A 19790-nucleotide genomic window follows, 5' to 3' on the forward strand; every position below is an offset into this window, starting at 1 on the left:
TGCTGAACTTTTCCAAGTTTAGATGTTCCATTTAGGAATTTACCCAAGTGATAACAATGGCTTCTTTCTCATGGTCTGGTGGCTGCTTTAACACACCTGCTGAGGTTTAAAAGGGATAACATTTCCTATGTCCAACAACACAACACTATTTTTTGTGTTCTAGTGACATGACTGTAAGGACAGCAGTGATAGTTGGCTGGGCCGCCACACAGTCTGAAATATCTTTAAAACGAAAAACTCTGAATGAAATTTAAATCAAATATACATTTAGATTTGTCCCATAGGACAAATTGTAATGACTTTTGTTATCCCAAAACTTGTAAATAAATTTGAATATAGTGAACAGATGAGCACTTACGGTTTTTAGAGACAATGAAGACAATAAAGATTCCACCGTCTTGTGTTAAATGTTAGCATGCTAAGATGCAAAACTAAGATCTGGAACATAAAGCTGTGTAGCTTTTACTATTTCCCATAAGTTGTTTTTTTTTTTGTCCCATTTCTAGGAAAAAGCTTTGCAAATACTATAACTTTATATCACTCTTCAAATCCTGTCTTGTCTCCCTCCCCTCACCCCCAACCGGTCGCTGCAGATGGATGCCCCTCCCTGAGCCTGATTTTGATGGAGGTTTTTACCTGTTAAAAGGGAGTTTTTCCTTCCCACTGTCACCAAGTGCTGCTCATAGAGGGTTGCTTTGATTGTTGGGTTTTCTCTGTGTTATTGTAGGGTGTTTACAATATGAAGCGCCTTGAGGCAACTGTTGTTGTGATTTGGTGCAATGCAAATAAAATTGAATTTAATTGAGACGATTTTTTTTATCATGGTTCATTGGGGAGCAGTATAGTCAAAAGGTACTAATCTTTTCATCTGCAGTAATTGGCCCTGTTTTGGGATCTTCCCACCCTTGAATGTGCATAGGAAGAGGTGGGGTGGAGGTGGGTTGCACTGTGGCTTGCAGATGCTACATCATGATCATGTATACAGTATAGAAACGTACAGCTCATCACGTGTACTTAAATAAAACAAATTCGGTCTAATACAACAATCTCACAATAGCTCCTTTCTTCATGAAGTTTACACTGTTCAGGTTTTGCTAAAAACTATTCTAGAGAGAGGTGATCAAAATTTATAATTATCTTGGTGGTTGAAGTTTGTTTCATTATATTACTGTATACTAAATGGACTAGTTCTTATATAACACTTTTCTACTCTGAGTGAGCACTCAAAGCCTTACACAACATGTTTACATTCACCCATATTCATACAAGCACCTCCATAAGAAATTAAGCTAAGTGTTTACTGTGTGATAGTCACGATCCTACGCTTGCGTCGGAGAGCAACTCAGGATTCAGTATCTTGCACAAGGATACTTTGACAATCAGCTCAGAGCAGCCAGGAATCAAACCATCAACCTTACGATTGGTAGGTGACCTGCTCTACCTCCTGAGCCACAGCCACCCTAGCCATGCTGCCAGTGTTATTCTGTCCCATTTACAAATCTAAGGACACAGAATAAACTCAAAGCGCTTCAAACAATCTAAGAAGTGACATAAAAAGAGTTGAGCTGAGTATAGAGTTGAGAACCGCTGATGGTAAAGAGCCACAATGCTTTCAGGGAGTCAGGCTTAATTTAAAGATTTAAAAAAATCCTTGAACCACAGAGCATCAGACTCTGTCAAAAAAACAAAACAAAACAAAAAAAAAACCCAGTAGTAATTGAGGTTTCAAGTGAGGGTAATTCATAGCAATCATTTGGTTACAATAATACACCCCACTCCTCAGTTATACTGAAAACTGCAAGCATATATTTGTTTCTGAAACCTACGCAACACTGGAAGCTGAACGTATGAAAAACAAACAACCTTTTGATATTATTGAGGCTCTTACTGAGTGCCTCTGACCTTTTTTTTAGCACGAGCTTGTTCTCTCCTGACTTAAATCTATCAGGCCCAACATCCATGCTTGTTGAGGCTCGGTCGGTGACCTTTTTACCATGGCCGGGATAGTGAACGGCGCAGCAGGGGTGGCTTATTGAAACCAGCTGGCACAGGGGAGTCCCTGCAACCAGAGACTGGCAGTTTGCTGCGTTACTGAATCTGGATAGGCTCAGAGAGCTGAAGGGCTGTGGCATATTTTCTGACCTGTTGGATCGTAATTCTTTTTCATGGGCCTGCTCCTCTGCCGTACACAAGTGTCCTGTAAAAGCCTTTGAAGTTGAGACTTGAGGCGACCCAATTTGCTTAAACAGGAAACCCAGTGCTTGGCTGTGCGGTACAACATGTGTTCACTTCATACTGTTATTTATTTAGGGGCAACTTAGTGCTGTATTTCTTTTCTTTCAGTCATCTAAATGGATTCTCCTCATGTTCTGTACTGAGGAGTGATGATGTTTATGCAGACTAATCAGTAACACTAAAGATATTTGTTAGGCCTACAACTCATCGTTATCTAAGACTTGGGAGGCCTATTGCTCACTCTTGATTTCCCCTAAGAAGCCAAAGTGGGATTTCTTGAACTGATGTCACGGTCCCGTGTGGTCCTGAGGTGAACATGAGCAAACGTTAGTCATGGTGTTGATCCAGCTGACTCTTCATTTCTCATAAGAGAACATTAAGAACACAGTGACCCTTAGCATATTGCTCAAAAAACACTATGATCCAAAGCATATGGGCTCTTGAAGATAACAGTCTTGATGTGGTCTCATCAGCTCTGAGCCTCTGATTTGATCTGGAATTGTGCAGATTTATAGACAGATTTTATTTGTGTTCTTTTTTCCTGTTCTCACAGCTGTCAGAGTAAACAAGAAAAACACTAAAGGGAAAACCAGCAAAGCGCCACTGATAAATCATTTTCATCCCAATTAAACAAATCCACCCCCAGGCTGCTGAATTGATTTATTCTGACCAACTTGCTTTTGCCTTCTTTCCTAGGAAGTGTGTAGAGAGCTCTGGTGTCTTAGCAAAAGCAACCGTTGTGTAACTAACAGTATCCCTGCTGCAGAGGGGACCCTGTGCCAGACTGGCAGCATTGAGAAAGGGGTAAGTCATCCAGTGTTTTAAAGGTTTACAAAATAGGAACAGCACCACACTTTTGGGCACTTACAGTATCCTGAAAAAGTGTTTTCCCCCTTCCTGATTTATTTTCTTTTTGCATATTTGTTTCAGATCATCAAACAAATTTTAAAATGAGACAAAGATAACTCAAGTAAAAACAAAATGCAGTTTTAAATGATGATTTCATTTAGGGGAAAAGCTATCCAAACCTACCTGACCCTGTGTGAAAATGTGATAAAATTCACTCGCCACAGCCAGGCCTGATTACTGCCAGACCAGCTGAATCACAAAATCACTCAAATAGACCCTGTCTGACAAAGTGAAGCAGGCTAAGAGATCTCAGAAGGCAGCACATCATGCCAAAGAAACATCTGAGAAACAAAGCCACTGACAGCTATCAGTCTGGAAAGGGTTACAAACACGATTTCTAAGGCTTTGGGGCTCCAGTGAACCACAGTGAGAGCCATTATCCACAAATGGAGAAAACTTTGAACAATGAACCTTCCCAAAAGCACATCAACGACCCATTCAGGAGGTCACAAAAGAGCCCAGAACAACATCTAAACAACTGTTAAGGTGAGTGTCCATGATTCAACAATAAGAACGAGACTGGGAAAAAATGGCATCCGTGGAATTTTATGGTGAAAACCAAAAAAAAAAAAAAAACCCCAAAAGGAATAAAGGCCAAAAAACATCTTGATGATCCCCAAGACTTTTGGGAAAATATTCTGTGACATGACGAGACAAAACCCTTCAGTGTGGCTGAATTGAAACAATTCTCCAAAGCAGAGTGGGCCAAAATTCCTCTGCAGCGATGTGATGTTATTCCAAACACCTGACTGCAGTTCTTGCTGCCAAGGGTGGCAAAACCACTTATTCGGTTTAGGGAGCAATTACTTTTTCACACAGGGCCAGGTAGGCTTGGACTGCTTTTTTTTATTGAATGAAATCATCATTTAAAAACTGCATGTTGCATTTACACAGGTTATCTTTGAGTAATATTGAAATTTGTTTGATCTGCAACATTTAAGGGTGACAAATATGCAAAAAAAAAAAAAAAGGTCAGGAAAATATAAATACTTTTTCATGCCACTATATACTACAGTCACAGTAGGAAAAGCAGTGTTTGGAGGATGAGGCATGACCAAATTTATTGTGACCATGTGCAAATGGTTGCTTCAAAGATGGGGAGCAGGTCTACAACCACTCACAGTCAGCTGCCATCTTCAAGGCAAATTCAACTTATCATCAAGCTGGCGATAAAATAGAGTCAGTCTGCTATCAGTTTGGGGTTGAGTGGGGTCAAGTTGGCGATTACATGAAATCTGTTTGTGATAATAGCGCAATTAACTGTGACAAATCACCAGAAATCATAAACGTGTTTTTGTTGCAAATATTGTGCCGTCTGCCTGCACAGAAATTCAAAATTAAACAGAAATTTGCATGAATTACTTGCATTCAGAGTCTAGCCAGAACCTCATAGATTTTAAACAGAAATTCAGAAACGCCCTCCAGAAATAGTGATAGTTTCTGCGGGACAGTGATTTAACTGCAAAATGATATAGGCATTTGGCAACCTTACTTTTATGTTCTTCTTCTTTCGGCTGCTCCCTTTAGGGGCCACCACAGCGGATCATCAGCTTCCACCTCACGCTATCCCTAGAATCCTCCTCTGTCACACCAGCCCTCTGCATGTCCTTCTCTGCATCCATAAACCTCCTCTGAGGTCTTCCTCTTTACCTCCTACCAGGCAGCTCCATATTCAACATCCTTTGTCTCATATTACCACTATCCCTCCTCTGCACACATCCAAAACATCTTAGTCTTGCCTCCCTTACTTAGTCTCCAAACCGCTCAACCTGAGCTGTCCCTCTGATATACTCATTTCTATGCTTTTATATTGGAATGTAACCAGAATACAACCAGCTGGCAGCCAGTTGAGTCAAGTGCCCTATTGCAGAGGAGCATAACGCAGCTTAGAAATTAGTTGGCAGTTAATTGCAAACCTTTGCCAATCTGTCTGAGAGTGATTGCAGTCAGTCTGAGTTGGACTCTGATTGTTTGGAGACAAGTTGCCTCCCACCAGGTGACCTGTGCAATTGCCTTGCAAGTGAAATAGTTGCCCATAGGCTGAGGGTGCAACACCCTCAACTCTGGACAATCGGTTGCAAAATAAAAAGAAATTCAGGGAAGTCACTGGGCAACCACTGATTTTTCCCATTCACAAGGAGCTTGTCCTGTTTTTACTCTAGTGTGTCTGGTTGCTTGGCATCTGCCTGGCAACCAACGGTCACTAGGGAAAAATGAGTATTTTTGACCGGTTGTGAGTGGTTGCTGCACGTTGCTGTGAAATTGATTGCTAAGCTCCAGTCCCTTAGGCCTAAAGACTGGTCAGTGACCCCATGGTAACCAACGGTCGGTGAGGAAAAATGTATTTTCCCTGACCGCTTGGTGAGTGGCTGCAGGAAGTTGCTTGCTGTTTCTGGGTGAAACTGGTTGCAAAGAAGTATATGGTGCTGCACCAAAAACCTCCTTATGATTGGTTTGGTTGCTAGCAGATTGCCGTTGTCACCCGTAGTTTGCATGGAAGATGCCGACATGTCTGCAGACACTCACCTACTACTTGCAAAGCAGTTGTGAACTTGTCAAGAGTGTGATGCAAACGGGAAACAGACACTGTTCGCCTTCACAGTAAAAGTTGTGCCTTTTGAAATGTGTTGCTTTTAGAGATAACACACATTTGTAATTTAAAGGCGAACGGCCTCAATTTGAAAGTTTCACTACCGCTCGGTGTGCAGCTAGTGGTACCTCACTAGTGTGCACTCATGCATTGGGTGCTACCACATACACATACACACACAAACTCACAGACGTAAGCAGGCCAGGCTTTAGGTCATCAGCCGAGTGTTGATGCCAGCCAGGTTAGGGGAGACGGTTTTAACATGGATTACGGCAGCCATTGTCACCGGATGGTCCGAGGTCTAAAAGGGAAGAATAGGAGAGTGTCATGAGCTGTCACCCGTGATTACCATTAGCTCAGTGGAGCCTTTGAGGACCAGGGCCCACGGACAGAGTCCTGGACAACACAGGGGGCCCCAGGTTGAGCCTGGGGGGCTTTAGAACAGCTTTTGGGGCAGCTTTAGGAGAGCCAGTGGCATACCCTGTCTGCCCCTGCTGGGGACGGCTTCAAAGGAATATGAATGTCAGCCATTTCTCACCCAGCGTGTAATGGAGAGAGGCCCTTCCAACAGGACCAGACAGAGATGGAGGCAGAGACTGGGGGAAGGGACAGAGGGAGGTGAGAGAGAGCCAGGAATTAACCAACAGAGGGGAGTTTTGTGTTTCTTCTGTGTACTCCAATAGACCAGTAAACTTACAGTAAACTCTGAGGTTTTGTGTCCTCATCTGTTCATCCTCCACATTTCTCCTTCCCCACTCTCCTCTCTCCCCTATACTAATCTTGTTAAGACAGCATCTCAGAAAGTGAATGAGTAAGTCAGATAAAGAGGACAGCAGCTCAGCCTAGCCCTCACCTTGACTGTACCAGTCTCTAGAGGGTTATTAACCTACTGACACAGTTGGAGGGACAAAGGGCTGTCTCTTATCCCCTCTTCACCCTGCTACTCTGAACAGCTTAGCACGATTACTCCTGAAACCTACTTCAGTTCTTTCTATGCCTCAACTGCCTTGGATAACCTCACATGAGCAAAACATTAAATGAATATACCAGAATTATTCAAAATGTATATGAAAATGTGTCACTGGAAGAAATCTTCATCAGCCACACACTATACAGCCAACATTTCCCCATATGCAGATGCATGTTGAATTATGTGACCTCATAGCTTTTAGGAAACTATGAAACTGTATTCTGTATTCCGTGCTACGTTGTATATCACGGTGAGAGGGGGGCTCTTTAACTTTACAGTGGGTGATGTGAAGAAATTATTCAACTATGTAATAATAAACGTTTTCCACTCTGTGTGTTTCTGCTCCTCCCTGGCCAGTGGTGCTACCAGGGGGAGTGTGTTACGTTTGGTCACTGGGATCAGAGTGTGGATGGAGGCTGGGGGCCATGGTCGATGTGGGGGGAGTGCAGCAGGACCTGTGGGGGCGGTGTATCCTCCTCCATGAGGCACTGTGACAGCCCAGCGTAAGTAGGCAAAGTAAGCCACAGCAAGCTGAACACACACATCCAGGTACTGCCTACAAGTGTGTGTTTGTGTGTATTTGTGCACATGTGTATGTGGCGTGGATGTGCGGATGTGTGTCCTAGTGCGAGTCAAGCTACAGTAATTAAACTGTGTCTGAAATATTCACATATTTACACATAAGCTTTTAACTTATGTGTAAATATTCTGACATATGGTACAGTGATTTTAATATCCATTTTAAAATTCACTGCTTAGAACAAATTAGGACGCTGCTCAAAAAATTAAAGGAACACTTTTTAATCAGAGTTCAGCATCAAGTCAGTTAAACCTTTGGGATATTGATCTGGTCACTTAAGTAGCAGAGGGGGATGTTAATCAGTTTCAGCTGCTTTGGTGTTAATGAAATCACCAACAGGTGCACTAGAGGGCCAACAATGAGACAACTCCCAAAACAGGAATGGCTTTACAGACGGAGGCCCCTGACAGTTTTCCCTCCTCATTTTTTTTCTGTTTGTTTTTTCTCTAGTTTTGCATTTGGCTAGGGTCAGTGTCACTACTGGTAGCATTAGGTGATACCTGGAACCTACAGAGGTTGCACAGGTAGTCCAACTCCTCAAGCATGGCATATCAGTATGTGCCATTGTCAGGTTTGCTGTGTCTCCAAGCACAGTCTCAAAGAGCATGGAGGAGATTCCAGGAGACAGGTAGTTACTCTAGGAGAGCTGAACAGGGCCATAGAAGGTCCTTAACCCATTAGCAGAACCGTATCTGCTCCTTTGTGCAAGGAAGAACAGGCTGAGCACTGCCAGAGCTACAAAATGAGCCCAACTGACATTTGCCATAGAATACCAGAATTGGCTGGTGCACCTGTGGTGCTTTTCACAGATGAGAGCAGGTTCACCTTGAGCACAAGTGACAGACGTGACAGGGTCTGGAGAAGTTATACTGCCTGTAACATCATTCAGCATGACCGGTTTGGTTTTGGGTCAGGGATGGTTTGGGGAGGCATATGCATGGAGGGTGCACAAACCTCTACAGGCTAGGCAAAGGCACCCTGACTGCCGTTAGATATCGGGATGAAATCCTTGGACCAATTGTCAGACCCTATGCCTGTGCAGTGGGTCCTGACTTTCTCATGTGGCAAGAGTATGCAGGCAGTAACTGGAGTATAAAGGAACTGATACCAGTGACTGACCCGCATGCTCACCTGACCTAAATCCAATCAAACCCTGCTTGGACATTATATTTCAGTCCATTCAACGCCACCAGGTTGCAACTCAGACTGTCCTGGAGCTCAGTGATCCCCTGGTCCAGGTCTGGGAGATCCCCAAGGACACCATCCATCATCTCATTAGGAGCAGCATACTTACTGGACGTGTAAACACCTCTACTGCCCAGCAAACATTTCAACACTGAATAACCGTCACCTGGTGGCCATTTCTCGATGTCTAATCACAGCTGAAAAACAGTTCCAAAATGAAAGTTGAACAGATGTCTTGGACGTTATCATGTCGGTTCGAGTTATGCCTTCAGCATTGCCCAGATATGTTAAGAATGTTAAGAGAAAATTTGTGTTCAAGAATGATTTGCTACTATCTCTTCATTAATTAGAATAAAACACAATGAACAAAACAAAAAACTTTCTTGATAAAAAAGAATGAGAAGGGAAAAAAACATCCCTCGTCACTGCAACACACGGTAACTTTCCTCTTTGAAGTCTATCACGTATCCTACTGAGCTTCATGTCTGAAGAAAAGCATTCCTGAGTCTATGAAGCTGACATCAGGGATGTGATAATTGTAAGAGTATGATGTATAAGTTCAAGTACAAAACCATAAATAGCTTAAAAGTACTGTTCATTAAAAAAAAAAAGGCTGTGGTAATTCTAGTCTTTGTTTGTGTCACAGTCATATGCTAACTATATTATTTGTTGCTGAACCATCTGTGGTTCAGTTTTTGCTGTCATAACACGGCCAGTGGAGATGACATCGGGGTTTCAACCGTATTTACTGGATACTTGAAAGCAGTTTAAATTCAGTGCTTGTCAAGTCTAAACAAACATGATAAGGTACTAAATATTTCCTTAAGTGAAAGGAGGAGTGTCTAAAGTTGTGTGTAGAATAGACAAACAGTGCTGTCAGATGCATTGTGTCTTATTTCAGATATTTTCATTAGTATGCCTTGCTACTTGTGTAGTAACAGGGCTGTGTCTCAAATGACGCAGCAAATTGTTCACTGAGTAGAAATGTGGCGAACACTTACAACTTGTTGAGCCTCTAACCACTGAAGATAAGTGAACGCACATGAAAGCTTACAGCACCAGAACTCATGAAAGGTAGCTGTGTTGCTAACAAGTACCGTAGATGTATAAAAGTCAGACATAGCTACCTTGACCTCACTTACTGGTTTGTGGATTCCTGTTTTGAAGCCTCATTACGAACATTTTTACTGTCAACATCTTGGTCTTTTAAACTGGATCTACTGGGGTGGATCTGCGTGTGTAACCACAGACCCACTGACTAACAACTTGTCAATCACAAATCATCAGCCTGGATAAACCTTTCTGATAATGACCGAAATTTATAAAATGGCCACAAACTCAGCAGGAAGTTTTTACACAGGTCAAGTCTGATGGTCATTTTCTTATGGACTTCTATTGGACCAGAAAGTACTTTTGCAACCCATAGACATAAAATACAGACTTTGTCTCTGGGTCAAAAAAGTGAAGTCAATACAGTAGTGCCATAAACCCTCTTTTTTAAGGCCACCCCAGGGCTTCCAAAAAGACTTCCGGTCCAGAAGTGTTTACGGGAAAACGGGCCTCTGCCAGGACCTTTGTAAACACTTTGCTGCTGAACTTATGGTCTCAGTTTCAGTTCATCCTGTAAAAAACCTTAAGTCCATTTTGTATACAATCTATGGGTAGTATGGGCGCCACTGATTGAAAATTGTTTGGTGGTCTTTCTTATTCTGCTACACATTGAAGATGGCGACCACTGACGGTGGGATGAGAACATTGTTCCACACTCTCCTTGATTGATACGAGTTCACCATCTGGGTACTTGTAGTGCACTGTGTGTCAGTGCGTTTCACCTTCATTGTGAAATGCACTTATACACACAAAACAGTAAGTCTAAGTACAGAAGTGTGCAGTATGAGGCACATTGACTGACTTTTCAAAGTTTCCTGAATTTGAGCAACAGGAAAAAATATGATCTGAAATGGGGAAAGAAAGGGGTACACCAATGGAAGTGTCAGTTGAGACAAACACACCTCACATTCCTGTAAGCCCAAGTGTGGTAGCTGTTTGCTGTATAAAGGAGTCATTACAGCTGATTGTAAAGCCTCTCAGTCTTTGTTCTCATGCAGTTTCATACAGACTGAGTGATGTGACATGTGCAATAAGTTAAGACAGCTTATTCTACTTCAAAGATTACGGTGTTTTGAAACCTCTCATGTGTCCTCACTAGAAAAATCATTGACCAGTGCATCTTTGGCTGGCAAGCAGACATCTGGGATCTTTATCCTTCTCCCATCATTGCATTCCTTTGTTTTGGAAACTAGGTATTACGTCAAACACGTCATGGGAAGGCAAGAGAAAGAGCCAGGGTGAACCAGAGGGAAGGAAGAAAAAGGCGATGGGGGTGGGATGGGGGGGGGGGCACAGGCATAATGTGGAACACCTGTGTAAGGTGATCACTGCTGCACAGCCATCAGCGCAAAGAGGAGGGAGGCAGAAAAAACACAGCCAGACACAGCCTCAAACACATTCATTACAGGGCCTGTCTCGCAGTTTTTTTTACACTAAAGTGGAGGAAAGGGAAGCTGCTGAAGGTGAGAACGAGGAAAGCGGTGATAAGAAAAGAAAAATAAAACCTTCAGCGATGTAGTAGATGTGCGGCGAAGAGCAGAAGACGGAAAAGAGTGAGTTAAGAGTCATTAGACTTGAAATGTCATGTCACATTTAAGAGCTCTTTGAACAGCTTGGATTTCCTAAATGAATCATTGGCACACATACTCAGAAAAGCAGCAAATGCAGACACACAAACACTCTTTGTTTTTTGGCAGAGACTTTTTTTTTTTGGGCCTGTTTCATGATCCATAATCACTAAATCTTCTCTTTACTGTTTATCCTAAAGATAATCTTTGAGAAGAATTTGTGACTATAATTTATGGTGCTTGACGTGATTTGATGTGAAATGTCCCTTTCCCCACTCATTTATTTCTTCTGTGTCTCTCAGCCCGTCTGGAGGAGGCAAGTACTGTCTCGGAGAGAGAAAACGATACAGATCCTGTAACACTAATGTGAGTTTCTTCATTTCTTTGCTTCCCTGTTTTAGTTTTTGCCTCGTAGCATGCAAGTGACTTAAAACCTGCTGGATCGCCTCTTTGCTCTTCCACAAATCTCCTGCAGAACATGTTATCTTAGAAAAGGGTTTTACAGACTGCACATCAGCTCACAGCATCAGGTCACCTTTAAGCTTTCTGACATATTTTCTTCCTGGAACAAAGGAGAGACAATGATAAAAATGAACAGGCAGAGATTCAATATTCCCCTGGTGACTTTGGGTTTATTCGCGCCCCTCTGTCATTTTATAGTTCATTTATTGTTTATGACATTTCACTTGAGTCAAACGATGATGACAGTTCAGGGTGTATTTCATAAGGAGCAAGCTTTTTTTTTTTTTTTCCGAGGTCTGGAGCAATGTTTTATCCAAATATTTGACATGGCTGCAAGTTAAGATCGCTGTTCAGCTATTTCTAGGTGGCCTTTTTTTTTCACTAGGTGAAAATTGAAATAGTTAGGGCCCTGGTGTTTTCTTTGGAAAACAACAGTGTCCCTAACCACTATTTCATCACACTAACCACACCTTGGCCAAAGACGTGTGCATGTGAGAGAGAGAGCACCAGATGGAGATACAGTGACAAATACTCACAAATTATCCTCTGAAGTATATGAATGGGTATACCAGGTTTCATTGCAGATTTGTTGGTGATGTCAGATGAACAGCCAGAGGGTCTCTGAAACCATTAGGATTCATCCTCTGATGACCATGAATCTCGCTATAATAATTGTATGTATATCAGTTCCCTAAGTCCTAGAAGTGTTAATCAATCTGGATGAAACTGCCTAGGGTACCAGAAATATCAACATCCATATAGCTTTTGGGAATTTATTTATTTATTTTTTTTTATAAAACTCAAATCTTCACAAAGTGGATACATTATGTGTAATAGCTGATCTCAACGTGAACAGCCACATTATGTGTAACTTACATGTATGATGTCGACATGATGTGCGCATTGTTGTTTGAAAATAAGTTTTGCTAAACAATTTTTGGTGCAGTGGCACGTTGGGATCACTGGAATGTGTTGCCATGTATATCTGTAAATAAGTGTTCATCAAACACTGACACTAATAGTGCCTTAATTGATTACTTTGTCTTATAAAATGAATATGTAGCTTGCAAAGAAGGAGAATAAAGATGTATTTATTATTCATTTGGTGTTCGTGAACAGCTGTTTTTGCCATCTCACCGTATATAATAATGAAGATAAAAACAGCATGAGTGAAGTGAACAAGCGTCACAGTCCTGGCAAAAAAAAAAAATGCCTGTAGGACTGGTGGTTGCCAGGTAAGATACAAGTGATTTCACCTAGCAACAACCAGCAACCATTCGCCAATCATTTGGGGGCTACAGATGGGAGGTACCCGGGGGGGGCCTCTCAGAAATCATGAGGAGACTGTGAGTTAGTGTTAGTGTACACAGGAAACTCAGCCTTAAATCAAACACACTCTTACAACTGGGTAACTCATGTAAACTGCAGAATCTTTCGTCTCTCTATATGACATGAGCGTATCGCTGCATGCTGTTTCTACTTTTACACCACCCCACATCCACCTGTGGACTCTGTGGGGAAGTTTACTCTTATCGCTCCCCAGTTTTATATGTAGTATATTTGATGGGAGTGATGAGCTGGGAGCCTAGATGTCAGCCTCTAACAATATTCTGCTGCTGTGATAAATCATTTCAAATGTGTCTTGTTCTGAAATGCTCTTGGTTTATGAACCAGGGAGGCCCTTCAGATCCTGCTTTCTTAGCCTAAACAAAAAAAAAACATCTGATGAGTCTAGTTTTTACCTAGTCTTTTATAACTTTATGGTTTTTAGTATTTATATATATTTTATTTATTATCATCATTTATTCAACTTTGTTTTGTTAAATTCTGCAGCAATCAATTTTATTTTCTCTGCTTATTTATTATTTATCTTATCTTCTATTTTCTTAACTACCTGCCTTTGATTGTTGTCTTTTTCACTTAAAATTTTGATGTGCATTACCCTTCAAATTCAATCAGCTTCAATCACTGGTGTATTACATTTAATTTAATATGATCTGTTTATAAAAGCTGCTGTAAATCCAACATTTTGTTTTATATTAAGGTCCTTTGTGTAACTGTTTTTAAGAACTTTGATATTTAAATATTGTTATCTTTAAGTTCAGATAATGAAGGGGGAGCGTCAAATATCCTGGAATCCAGCTGCTTAAATATTAGGACTTTTTTCCCTCTTTGTGCCCTCTCATGTTGTTTTTGCTAAACTGTTAATCAGCAGGCAATCAGCAAGTGAAACATGAATGCAAATGCAGCACTACTAAAGTGATCTTGTCTTTTGGTCCAGCAGACATTTGCACATGTAAATCTCATTTGGTTCTCATTGTGTTCTTATTTCAACACACACTTGCAATAATATTATTCTGTCTCCTCTGACTGGATCTGCATGTTTGATGTGCAAGTTTAAAGCTGCTATATTGGCAAAACACTTGAATGGTAATGAAAGTGTCCTGTCCTCCCTATGGCCCACTCCAGCATGGAACACTTTCAGCATGTGAAATACAGCTTTGACCCGAGAGCCTTTATTTGTACCGAGGGAGAGTGTTTTGTGGTTCCTAAGGACCTTTTCACACCAGTAAAGTGTTTCTTTCCAATTTTTACCTCCTCTTGTTGGCAGATTATCCACACAGTGGAGTGCCATCCCAGATAAGTCTATCCAGAATCAGAGCCAGAACTCAATCTGCCCCAGCCTGCATTCTATACCGGGCTGTTTCGCCTCCTCTGGCTCCGTTTATGTTTCTAATTAGCTAGCCAAAGAAATGTTTCATTATCCATCATAAATCCACACATAAACAATCCCTCCAAACACAAAACACAATGTTCTCAGAAAAAAATGCCAAGAAACACGTCTTCTTTAGTCTGTAAAAAATAAAATGTGACATCTTACATTGTTAATAATGCAGTTATCCGAGCAAATAAAAGGAGCAGCTAATTAGCTTACTCAAATGGCAACAACATGCCAGCCTGCATCTGCAGATCCTTACAAGTGTACCTGCAAATTTTACTTACTACAATTTCTAGTACATTAAATATAGACTCAGATTAAAAAAAAAAATCCTGCTGTTTAGTCCGGCTTCAAAGCAAGTTATCTCTAAGAAGTAAACAGACTATGTTAATGTGGATGCAGCCACCTTGATGTGGTTGGTTTGTGAAGTCCTGTTTTAAAGCTTTGATATTAGTATTTTGGCTTTTCAGAAGTAAATCCATTTGAAAAGGAGGGTGAGTGCTAAGTTATCAGCTAATGCTAGCAGGCTTGGACGGAAAGGTTCATTCACAGATGCAGATAGTCGCTAATTAGTGCTAAATAATCTACAAAAAAGATACTGGAATTTCTCTCACCAAAACTGGAGCAGAGGCCTCTTGGGGAGTCTGCTAGTACAGTTAACTGCACAATGATCCATGTTACATGTCAGATAATTGCAATAAATATTCTCTAAAACTCATTCACACAACAGTTATGGTCAAGAGGTCCAGTTTAGGGACTTGAATTAATTGAGGTGAAGAGTACCAGACGGCTAGTGGGCTAGTTGGCACTAACCTGTCACTCAAAGTGGCCACACACCCCCAAAACACATAATTCTATGCAGATTACAATTTAAAAGTTGAGTTGTATATATAAAAAAGTTTTGTGAAGTTTGTGCAATAGGACTGGGCAGTCTTATTGATAGTCCTATCATCCAATATCCAAAGTGCAGTCATCAATATATGATACCATGAGGGATGGAGTGGGGGATAAATGTGCACTGGTTAAGGTGCCTGCTGCCCATGGCCCAAACATCACAGCATTACTAATGCTGATCAGAGAGAGATGCTAAGGAGTGTCCAGTATGATGAGAAAGAATGTAGACTATACCGGCAGGACAACCTTGTTCCCTACATTAGTGACCATAAGTGGACCGATATCAGCTAGACAGCTAATGTGATAATAAATCAGAACGTCTGACAGGCTCTTGTTTTTTTTTCTTCAAAACTTCTTTTTATACTGTCTGTCCTCCACTCTTCACTGTTCCCTCTCCGTACACAGCAAAGTATTTCACCCAGAGACACGTGGTAGAGCGCAAAATTGCAAAGAGGTGATAAACTGGTCTCTGCAAACTCATGTTTCGAGGTGATGATGGATCAGTGTAGCCATTCCCCACATGCATTTCAGTACAGGGCAGAGGTGTCAGATGTTGGTGTTGATCAAATTTAACATGAATCTTGTTACAGTGATTATATTGGCAAGCTTCAAAAAAATCATCAGCACCAGCCTAACGTGCACTGGGATAAGACAGGCAATAGCCCTGGTACATTCCTTGTTATTCACATTCCGTTTTTCTGTTGTTTGTAGGCGTGTCCTGTAGGATCTCGTGATTTCCGAGAGAAGCAGTGCGCTGATTTTGACAGCATGCCTTTCCGTGGGAAGTACTACAACTGGAAGCCTTACACTGGTGGTGAGTTCAGGACTGGCTGGCATCAGCTGTTTGTACAGTATATCCATGGTTTCAAATCAGGGTATTTCTGTGTAATACTAAATATTAATTACTATATATACTGCCTCTCGCCCTATGTCAGCTGAGATAGGCTCCAGCCCCCCTGCGACCCTGAACAGGATAAGCGGAAGTGAATGGATGGATGGATGGATGGATATTAGTGTAATGGGTGCAGTTTGATCAGAGTTGACTTTGCTCTCATTGAATTCTTATTAAATATTCAATCAGCCTAAGTTTTTGAAATGCAGAGCTGTAACGTCATCCCGTCATTGTGTGTCTCAAATGACAGTTCATAGTCTGGTTTCTGTACCCAGGTCTTATTTGATGGATAGAAAACTGTGTTTTTGAAGAGCTTAGCCCATCTCGCAGCTGTCACTACTCCATCCTGTGAGATTTCTGTGCCATATCTTGAGCATCTCAGGGTTTTTTTCCCCCTTCTCTGGATCAACACTGTCTGACTGAACCAGTACCAGAGCAAGAACTGTTGTATTACCATGTAGTATCAAGTATTGGCAGGAGTCGCTCTCCTTGAAGTCTGAAGATCAAGGAAAATATCCCCTTAACTAAAACCACAAATATCTCAGAGAAAGTGATAAAGTTTGAAGCATGTAAACATAGCTTTTGCTTTCTTTCAGAGATGGGAGGGCTTAAGCTTGATCTCCTTTATCAAAGGAGTCTGTTTTGTCAAATCCATCACGTCCTGTCTCACAGCGCTCCGTGGGCTGAGGCGTCATTTAATAACAGCAGATAACCTGTGTGTGTGTGTGTGTGTGTGTGTGTGTGTGTGTGTGTGTCAGTGTAATTGTTGTTGGCAGGCTGCGCTGTCTCTGTTGGTGTCAATGTTACGGTGACGTCAAATTTAGGCATTTTTAGATCTGAGCACCGATGACTTTTCCCCACGTGATTATTACTGTCAACAAGTTCAGAGAAGATCCCAAAAGCTGGCTGCAAGTCCTGGAATAGCATCAGCAGCTGCTGGTCTCTATGTGTTGTTAGGTTCTGTCAGGGGTCGGGTCATGCCGTCCATTCTCTGTGTGAAAGCTGAACTTTAGGTAATGATGTAATGACATTCTCGGTCTTTGTGTGCGCTGTGTAACCCAGGTGGTGTGAAGCCCTGTGCGCTGAACTGCTTGGCAGAGGGCTATAACTTCTACACAGAGCGGTCTCCTGCAGTCATAGATGGCACCCGATGTCAGGCTGACTCGCTGGACATTTGCATCAATGGAGAGTGTAAGGTAAGGGAGCCAGAACCACATCTTCAAATGTTTTGTATGCTTTACAAATGTATTTTTGATTATCTTTATTAAAGGAAAAGTACAGCTATTACAACAAATTACCATTGCTCTAGGCATTGGATGTATCAAATCACTGTACTCACCAGAGCTGCAACAGTGAAGGTAATTCCATAAAAAATCAATCAGAGCCTCCATATGTGATTAGATCAGAAACAAATGTTATTTAGCATACCATTTATCCAAAAAAAAAAAAATTATGCATATAAAAAAAGAAAATCTCCCTCTCACCCCCTGGGGTGTACATGTATGTGTTCTTAAGCTCGGGTCCTCTACCAGAGGCTTGGGAGTTTGAGGGTTCTGCACAGTATCTTTGCTGTTCCTAGGACTTCACTCTTCTGGACAGAAATCTCTGATATTGTAACTGGAATCTGCAGGAGCCACTCTTCCAGTTTCAGAGTTACAGCTCCCAGTACCACTGGGACCACTTTGGATTTTATTTTCTACATCTGCTCCAGTTGCTCCTTCAGCCCCTGGTACTTCTATTTTTTTGTGCTTCCACTTCCTGATGTTGGTATCCGCTGTGATTGGCACATTTGCCACAACTGTAGTCTTCTGCTCCTTGTCAACCACACCTATGTCTGGTTGGTTGGCCAGGAGCTGCATTTCTGTCTAGAACTCAAAGTCCCACAAGACTTTAGCCTTGTTATTCTCAACCACCTTTGGTGGTGTCTCCAATTGGGACTTGGGGACTTCTAGTCCATATGTGGTACAGATGTTCCTGTACACCAGCCCAGCCACTTGGTTGCCCCTCTGAGTGTATGTGTCCCAGCATGCATCTTACATCCTGCTACTATGTGGTGGATAATCTCCAGGGCACCTTTGTACAGTCTGCAACTTGGGTCCTGTTGGCTGTGATAGATTCCTATCTCTATGAATCTGTTACTTAGGGCCTGTTCTTGTTCTTGCACCTTTTCCAGCCAGTGGTAGGATTTCTTGATGTCAGCCAGTTTCTCTATCTGTTGATGGTACATCCCATGCAGGGACTTGGTCGTCTCTCCCTCTTTCTGTTGCTGATAGAGTCTCAGGGCTTCTATCTTGTAGGACACATGTATTGAAGGCTTGGATCTTATTCCTACCCTTCTCCTGGCTTCTCAGCACCTGTCTTAACTTCTGGAGGGATCTGGCCGTGGCTGACCTTTGTGCATCTTCGTCATGGTTCCTGTTGGCTTGTGGGATACCCAGGTACTTGTAGTTGTCCTGTATATCTGCTATTCTGCCTTCTGGCAACTCCAACCCTTCAGTCAAGATCACCTTGGCTCTCTTTGCAACTATTCAGGCACAGTTATCCAATCCAAATGACATCCCGGGATCCTCGCTATAGCCCCTGGTAAGGTGGATCAGTGAGTTAATGTCTCACTCACTCCTAGCATACAGCTTGAGTCATCAATGTACAAGAGGTGGTTTATGGTCACTCTACTCATGAATCTATATCCGTATCTGATCTTAGTGATGAGCTGGCTTAGGGTACAGTACAGTGTATACCTTGGTATATTGATAGTAATTTGTACGATTGCCTTCAAGTTGGCCATGTGTTGTCTTCCACAGTCCCACTGAGGAAGTTGACATCATCATTACTTGATGTCAACTTCATTTTTTTTCGCAGTCCATTTTTTGAGGATGTGTTTTTTTTAGTTTTTGGTTTTTTCGCAACGTGCTCGCCGTGTTAAGGCCTTAAACTTGAGGAAACGTGCTGTAGTTGCACGGCTTTTTGTAGTTCAGTGATTTTGCTGAAGCCTCTGTTTACCAAAAATGGGAATTTTCTCATGGCAAATGGATACACTCAGTAAAGCCTTAGGCTACTCAGTGGTGAAATTATCATCATTCAGCATTAGCTTTTCTTTTTCAGCAGTGTGCTGACAAGCTGTTAGCTAGCTTGTCAGCATGTAGCTGCTGTGGAAGTCCACGTTTGTTTAGTTTGGTGTTTGCTCAGAATGTGTGTTTCTGCGCAGACCACAGCTACAATTGGGCAGGCCAAAATTTATTGAGAATGTAAAATGATATGCAAAGAACCATATTTGGCCCACATTTACAGTAGTTTGAAATATGCACCTTAAAGAGAGCGGAGTGAAAACTTCTTTCAGGAGGATTTCTGTCAAGGTCGGCTGTGTGGCAGGCAGGATGTGGACCCAAATGCTAGACTCAGAAGACTGACATGAACTTAAAGCACCTTAAACGCTGAGCTTTTTCACAAAAAATACAAAGATGTACAGGGTAGCTGAACAGGAGCAAATTAGCCAGAAACTAGAAATCTCACGGAACATGGGAACACACAACCATGAGGGATCACCCAACAAAAGATGAGGGGAGGCTGAGACTGAGACACACACACACACACACACACACACACAAAATAACGAGGGAACAGGCAACAGGTGGGAGAGCAGCTGAAACTAATCACAGATAAGGAGACAAGGGAAGTT

The 19790-nt window shown here is 41.9% G+C and overlaps 1 protein-coding gene across 1 annotated transcript in view; it reads left to right on the forward strand.

Moving 5' to 3' along the window:
- Nucleotides 1-19790, forward strand: part of adamts6 (ADAM metallopeptidase with thrombospondin type 1 motif, 6) — a 74795-nt gene that overhangs the window by 27331 nt on the left and 27674 nt on the right. The window contains exons 14-18 of the mRNA XM_030743336.1: nt 2932-3039; nt 7062-7207; nt 11450-11513; nt 15934-16036; nt 17177-17310. Coding sequence (XP_030599196.1) covers nt 2932-3039; nt 7062-7207; nt 11450-11513; nt 15934-16036; nt 17177-17310 — 555 coding nt within the window. The remainder of the gene's footprint in view (nt 1-2931; nt 3040-7061; nt 7208-11449; nt 11514-15933; nt 16037-17176; nt 17311-19790) is intronic.

Source organism: Archocentrus centrarchus, chromosome 12 (assembly GCF_007364275.1).
Source record: "Archocentrus centrarchus isolate MPI-CPG fArcCen1 chromosome 12, fArcCen1, whole genome shotgun sequence".
Lineage (NCBI taxonomy): Eukaryota > Metazoa > Chordata > Actinopteri > Cichliformes > Cichlidae > Archocentrus > Archocentrus centrarchus.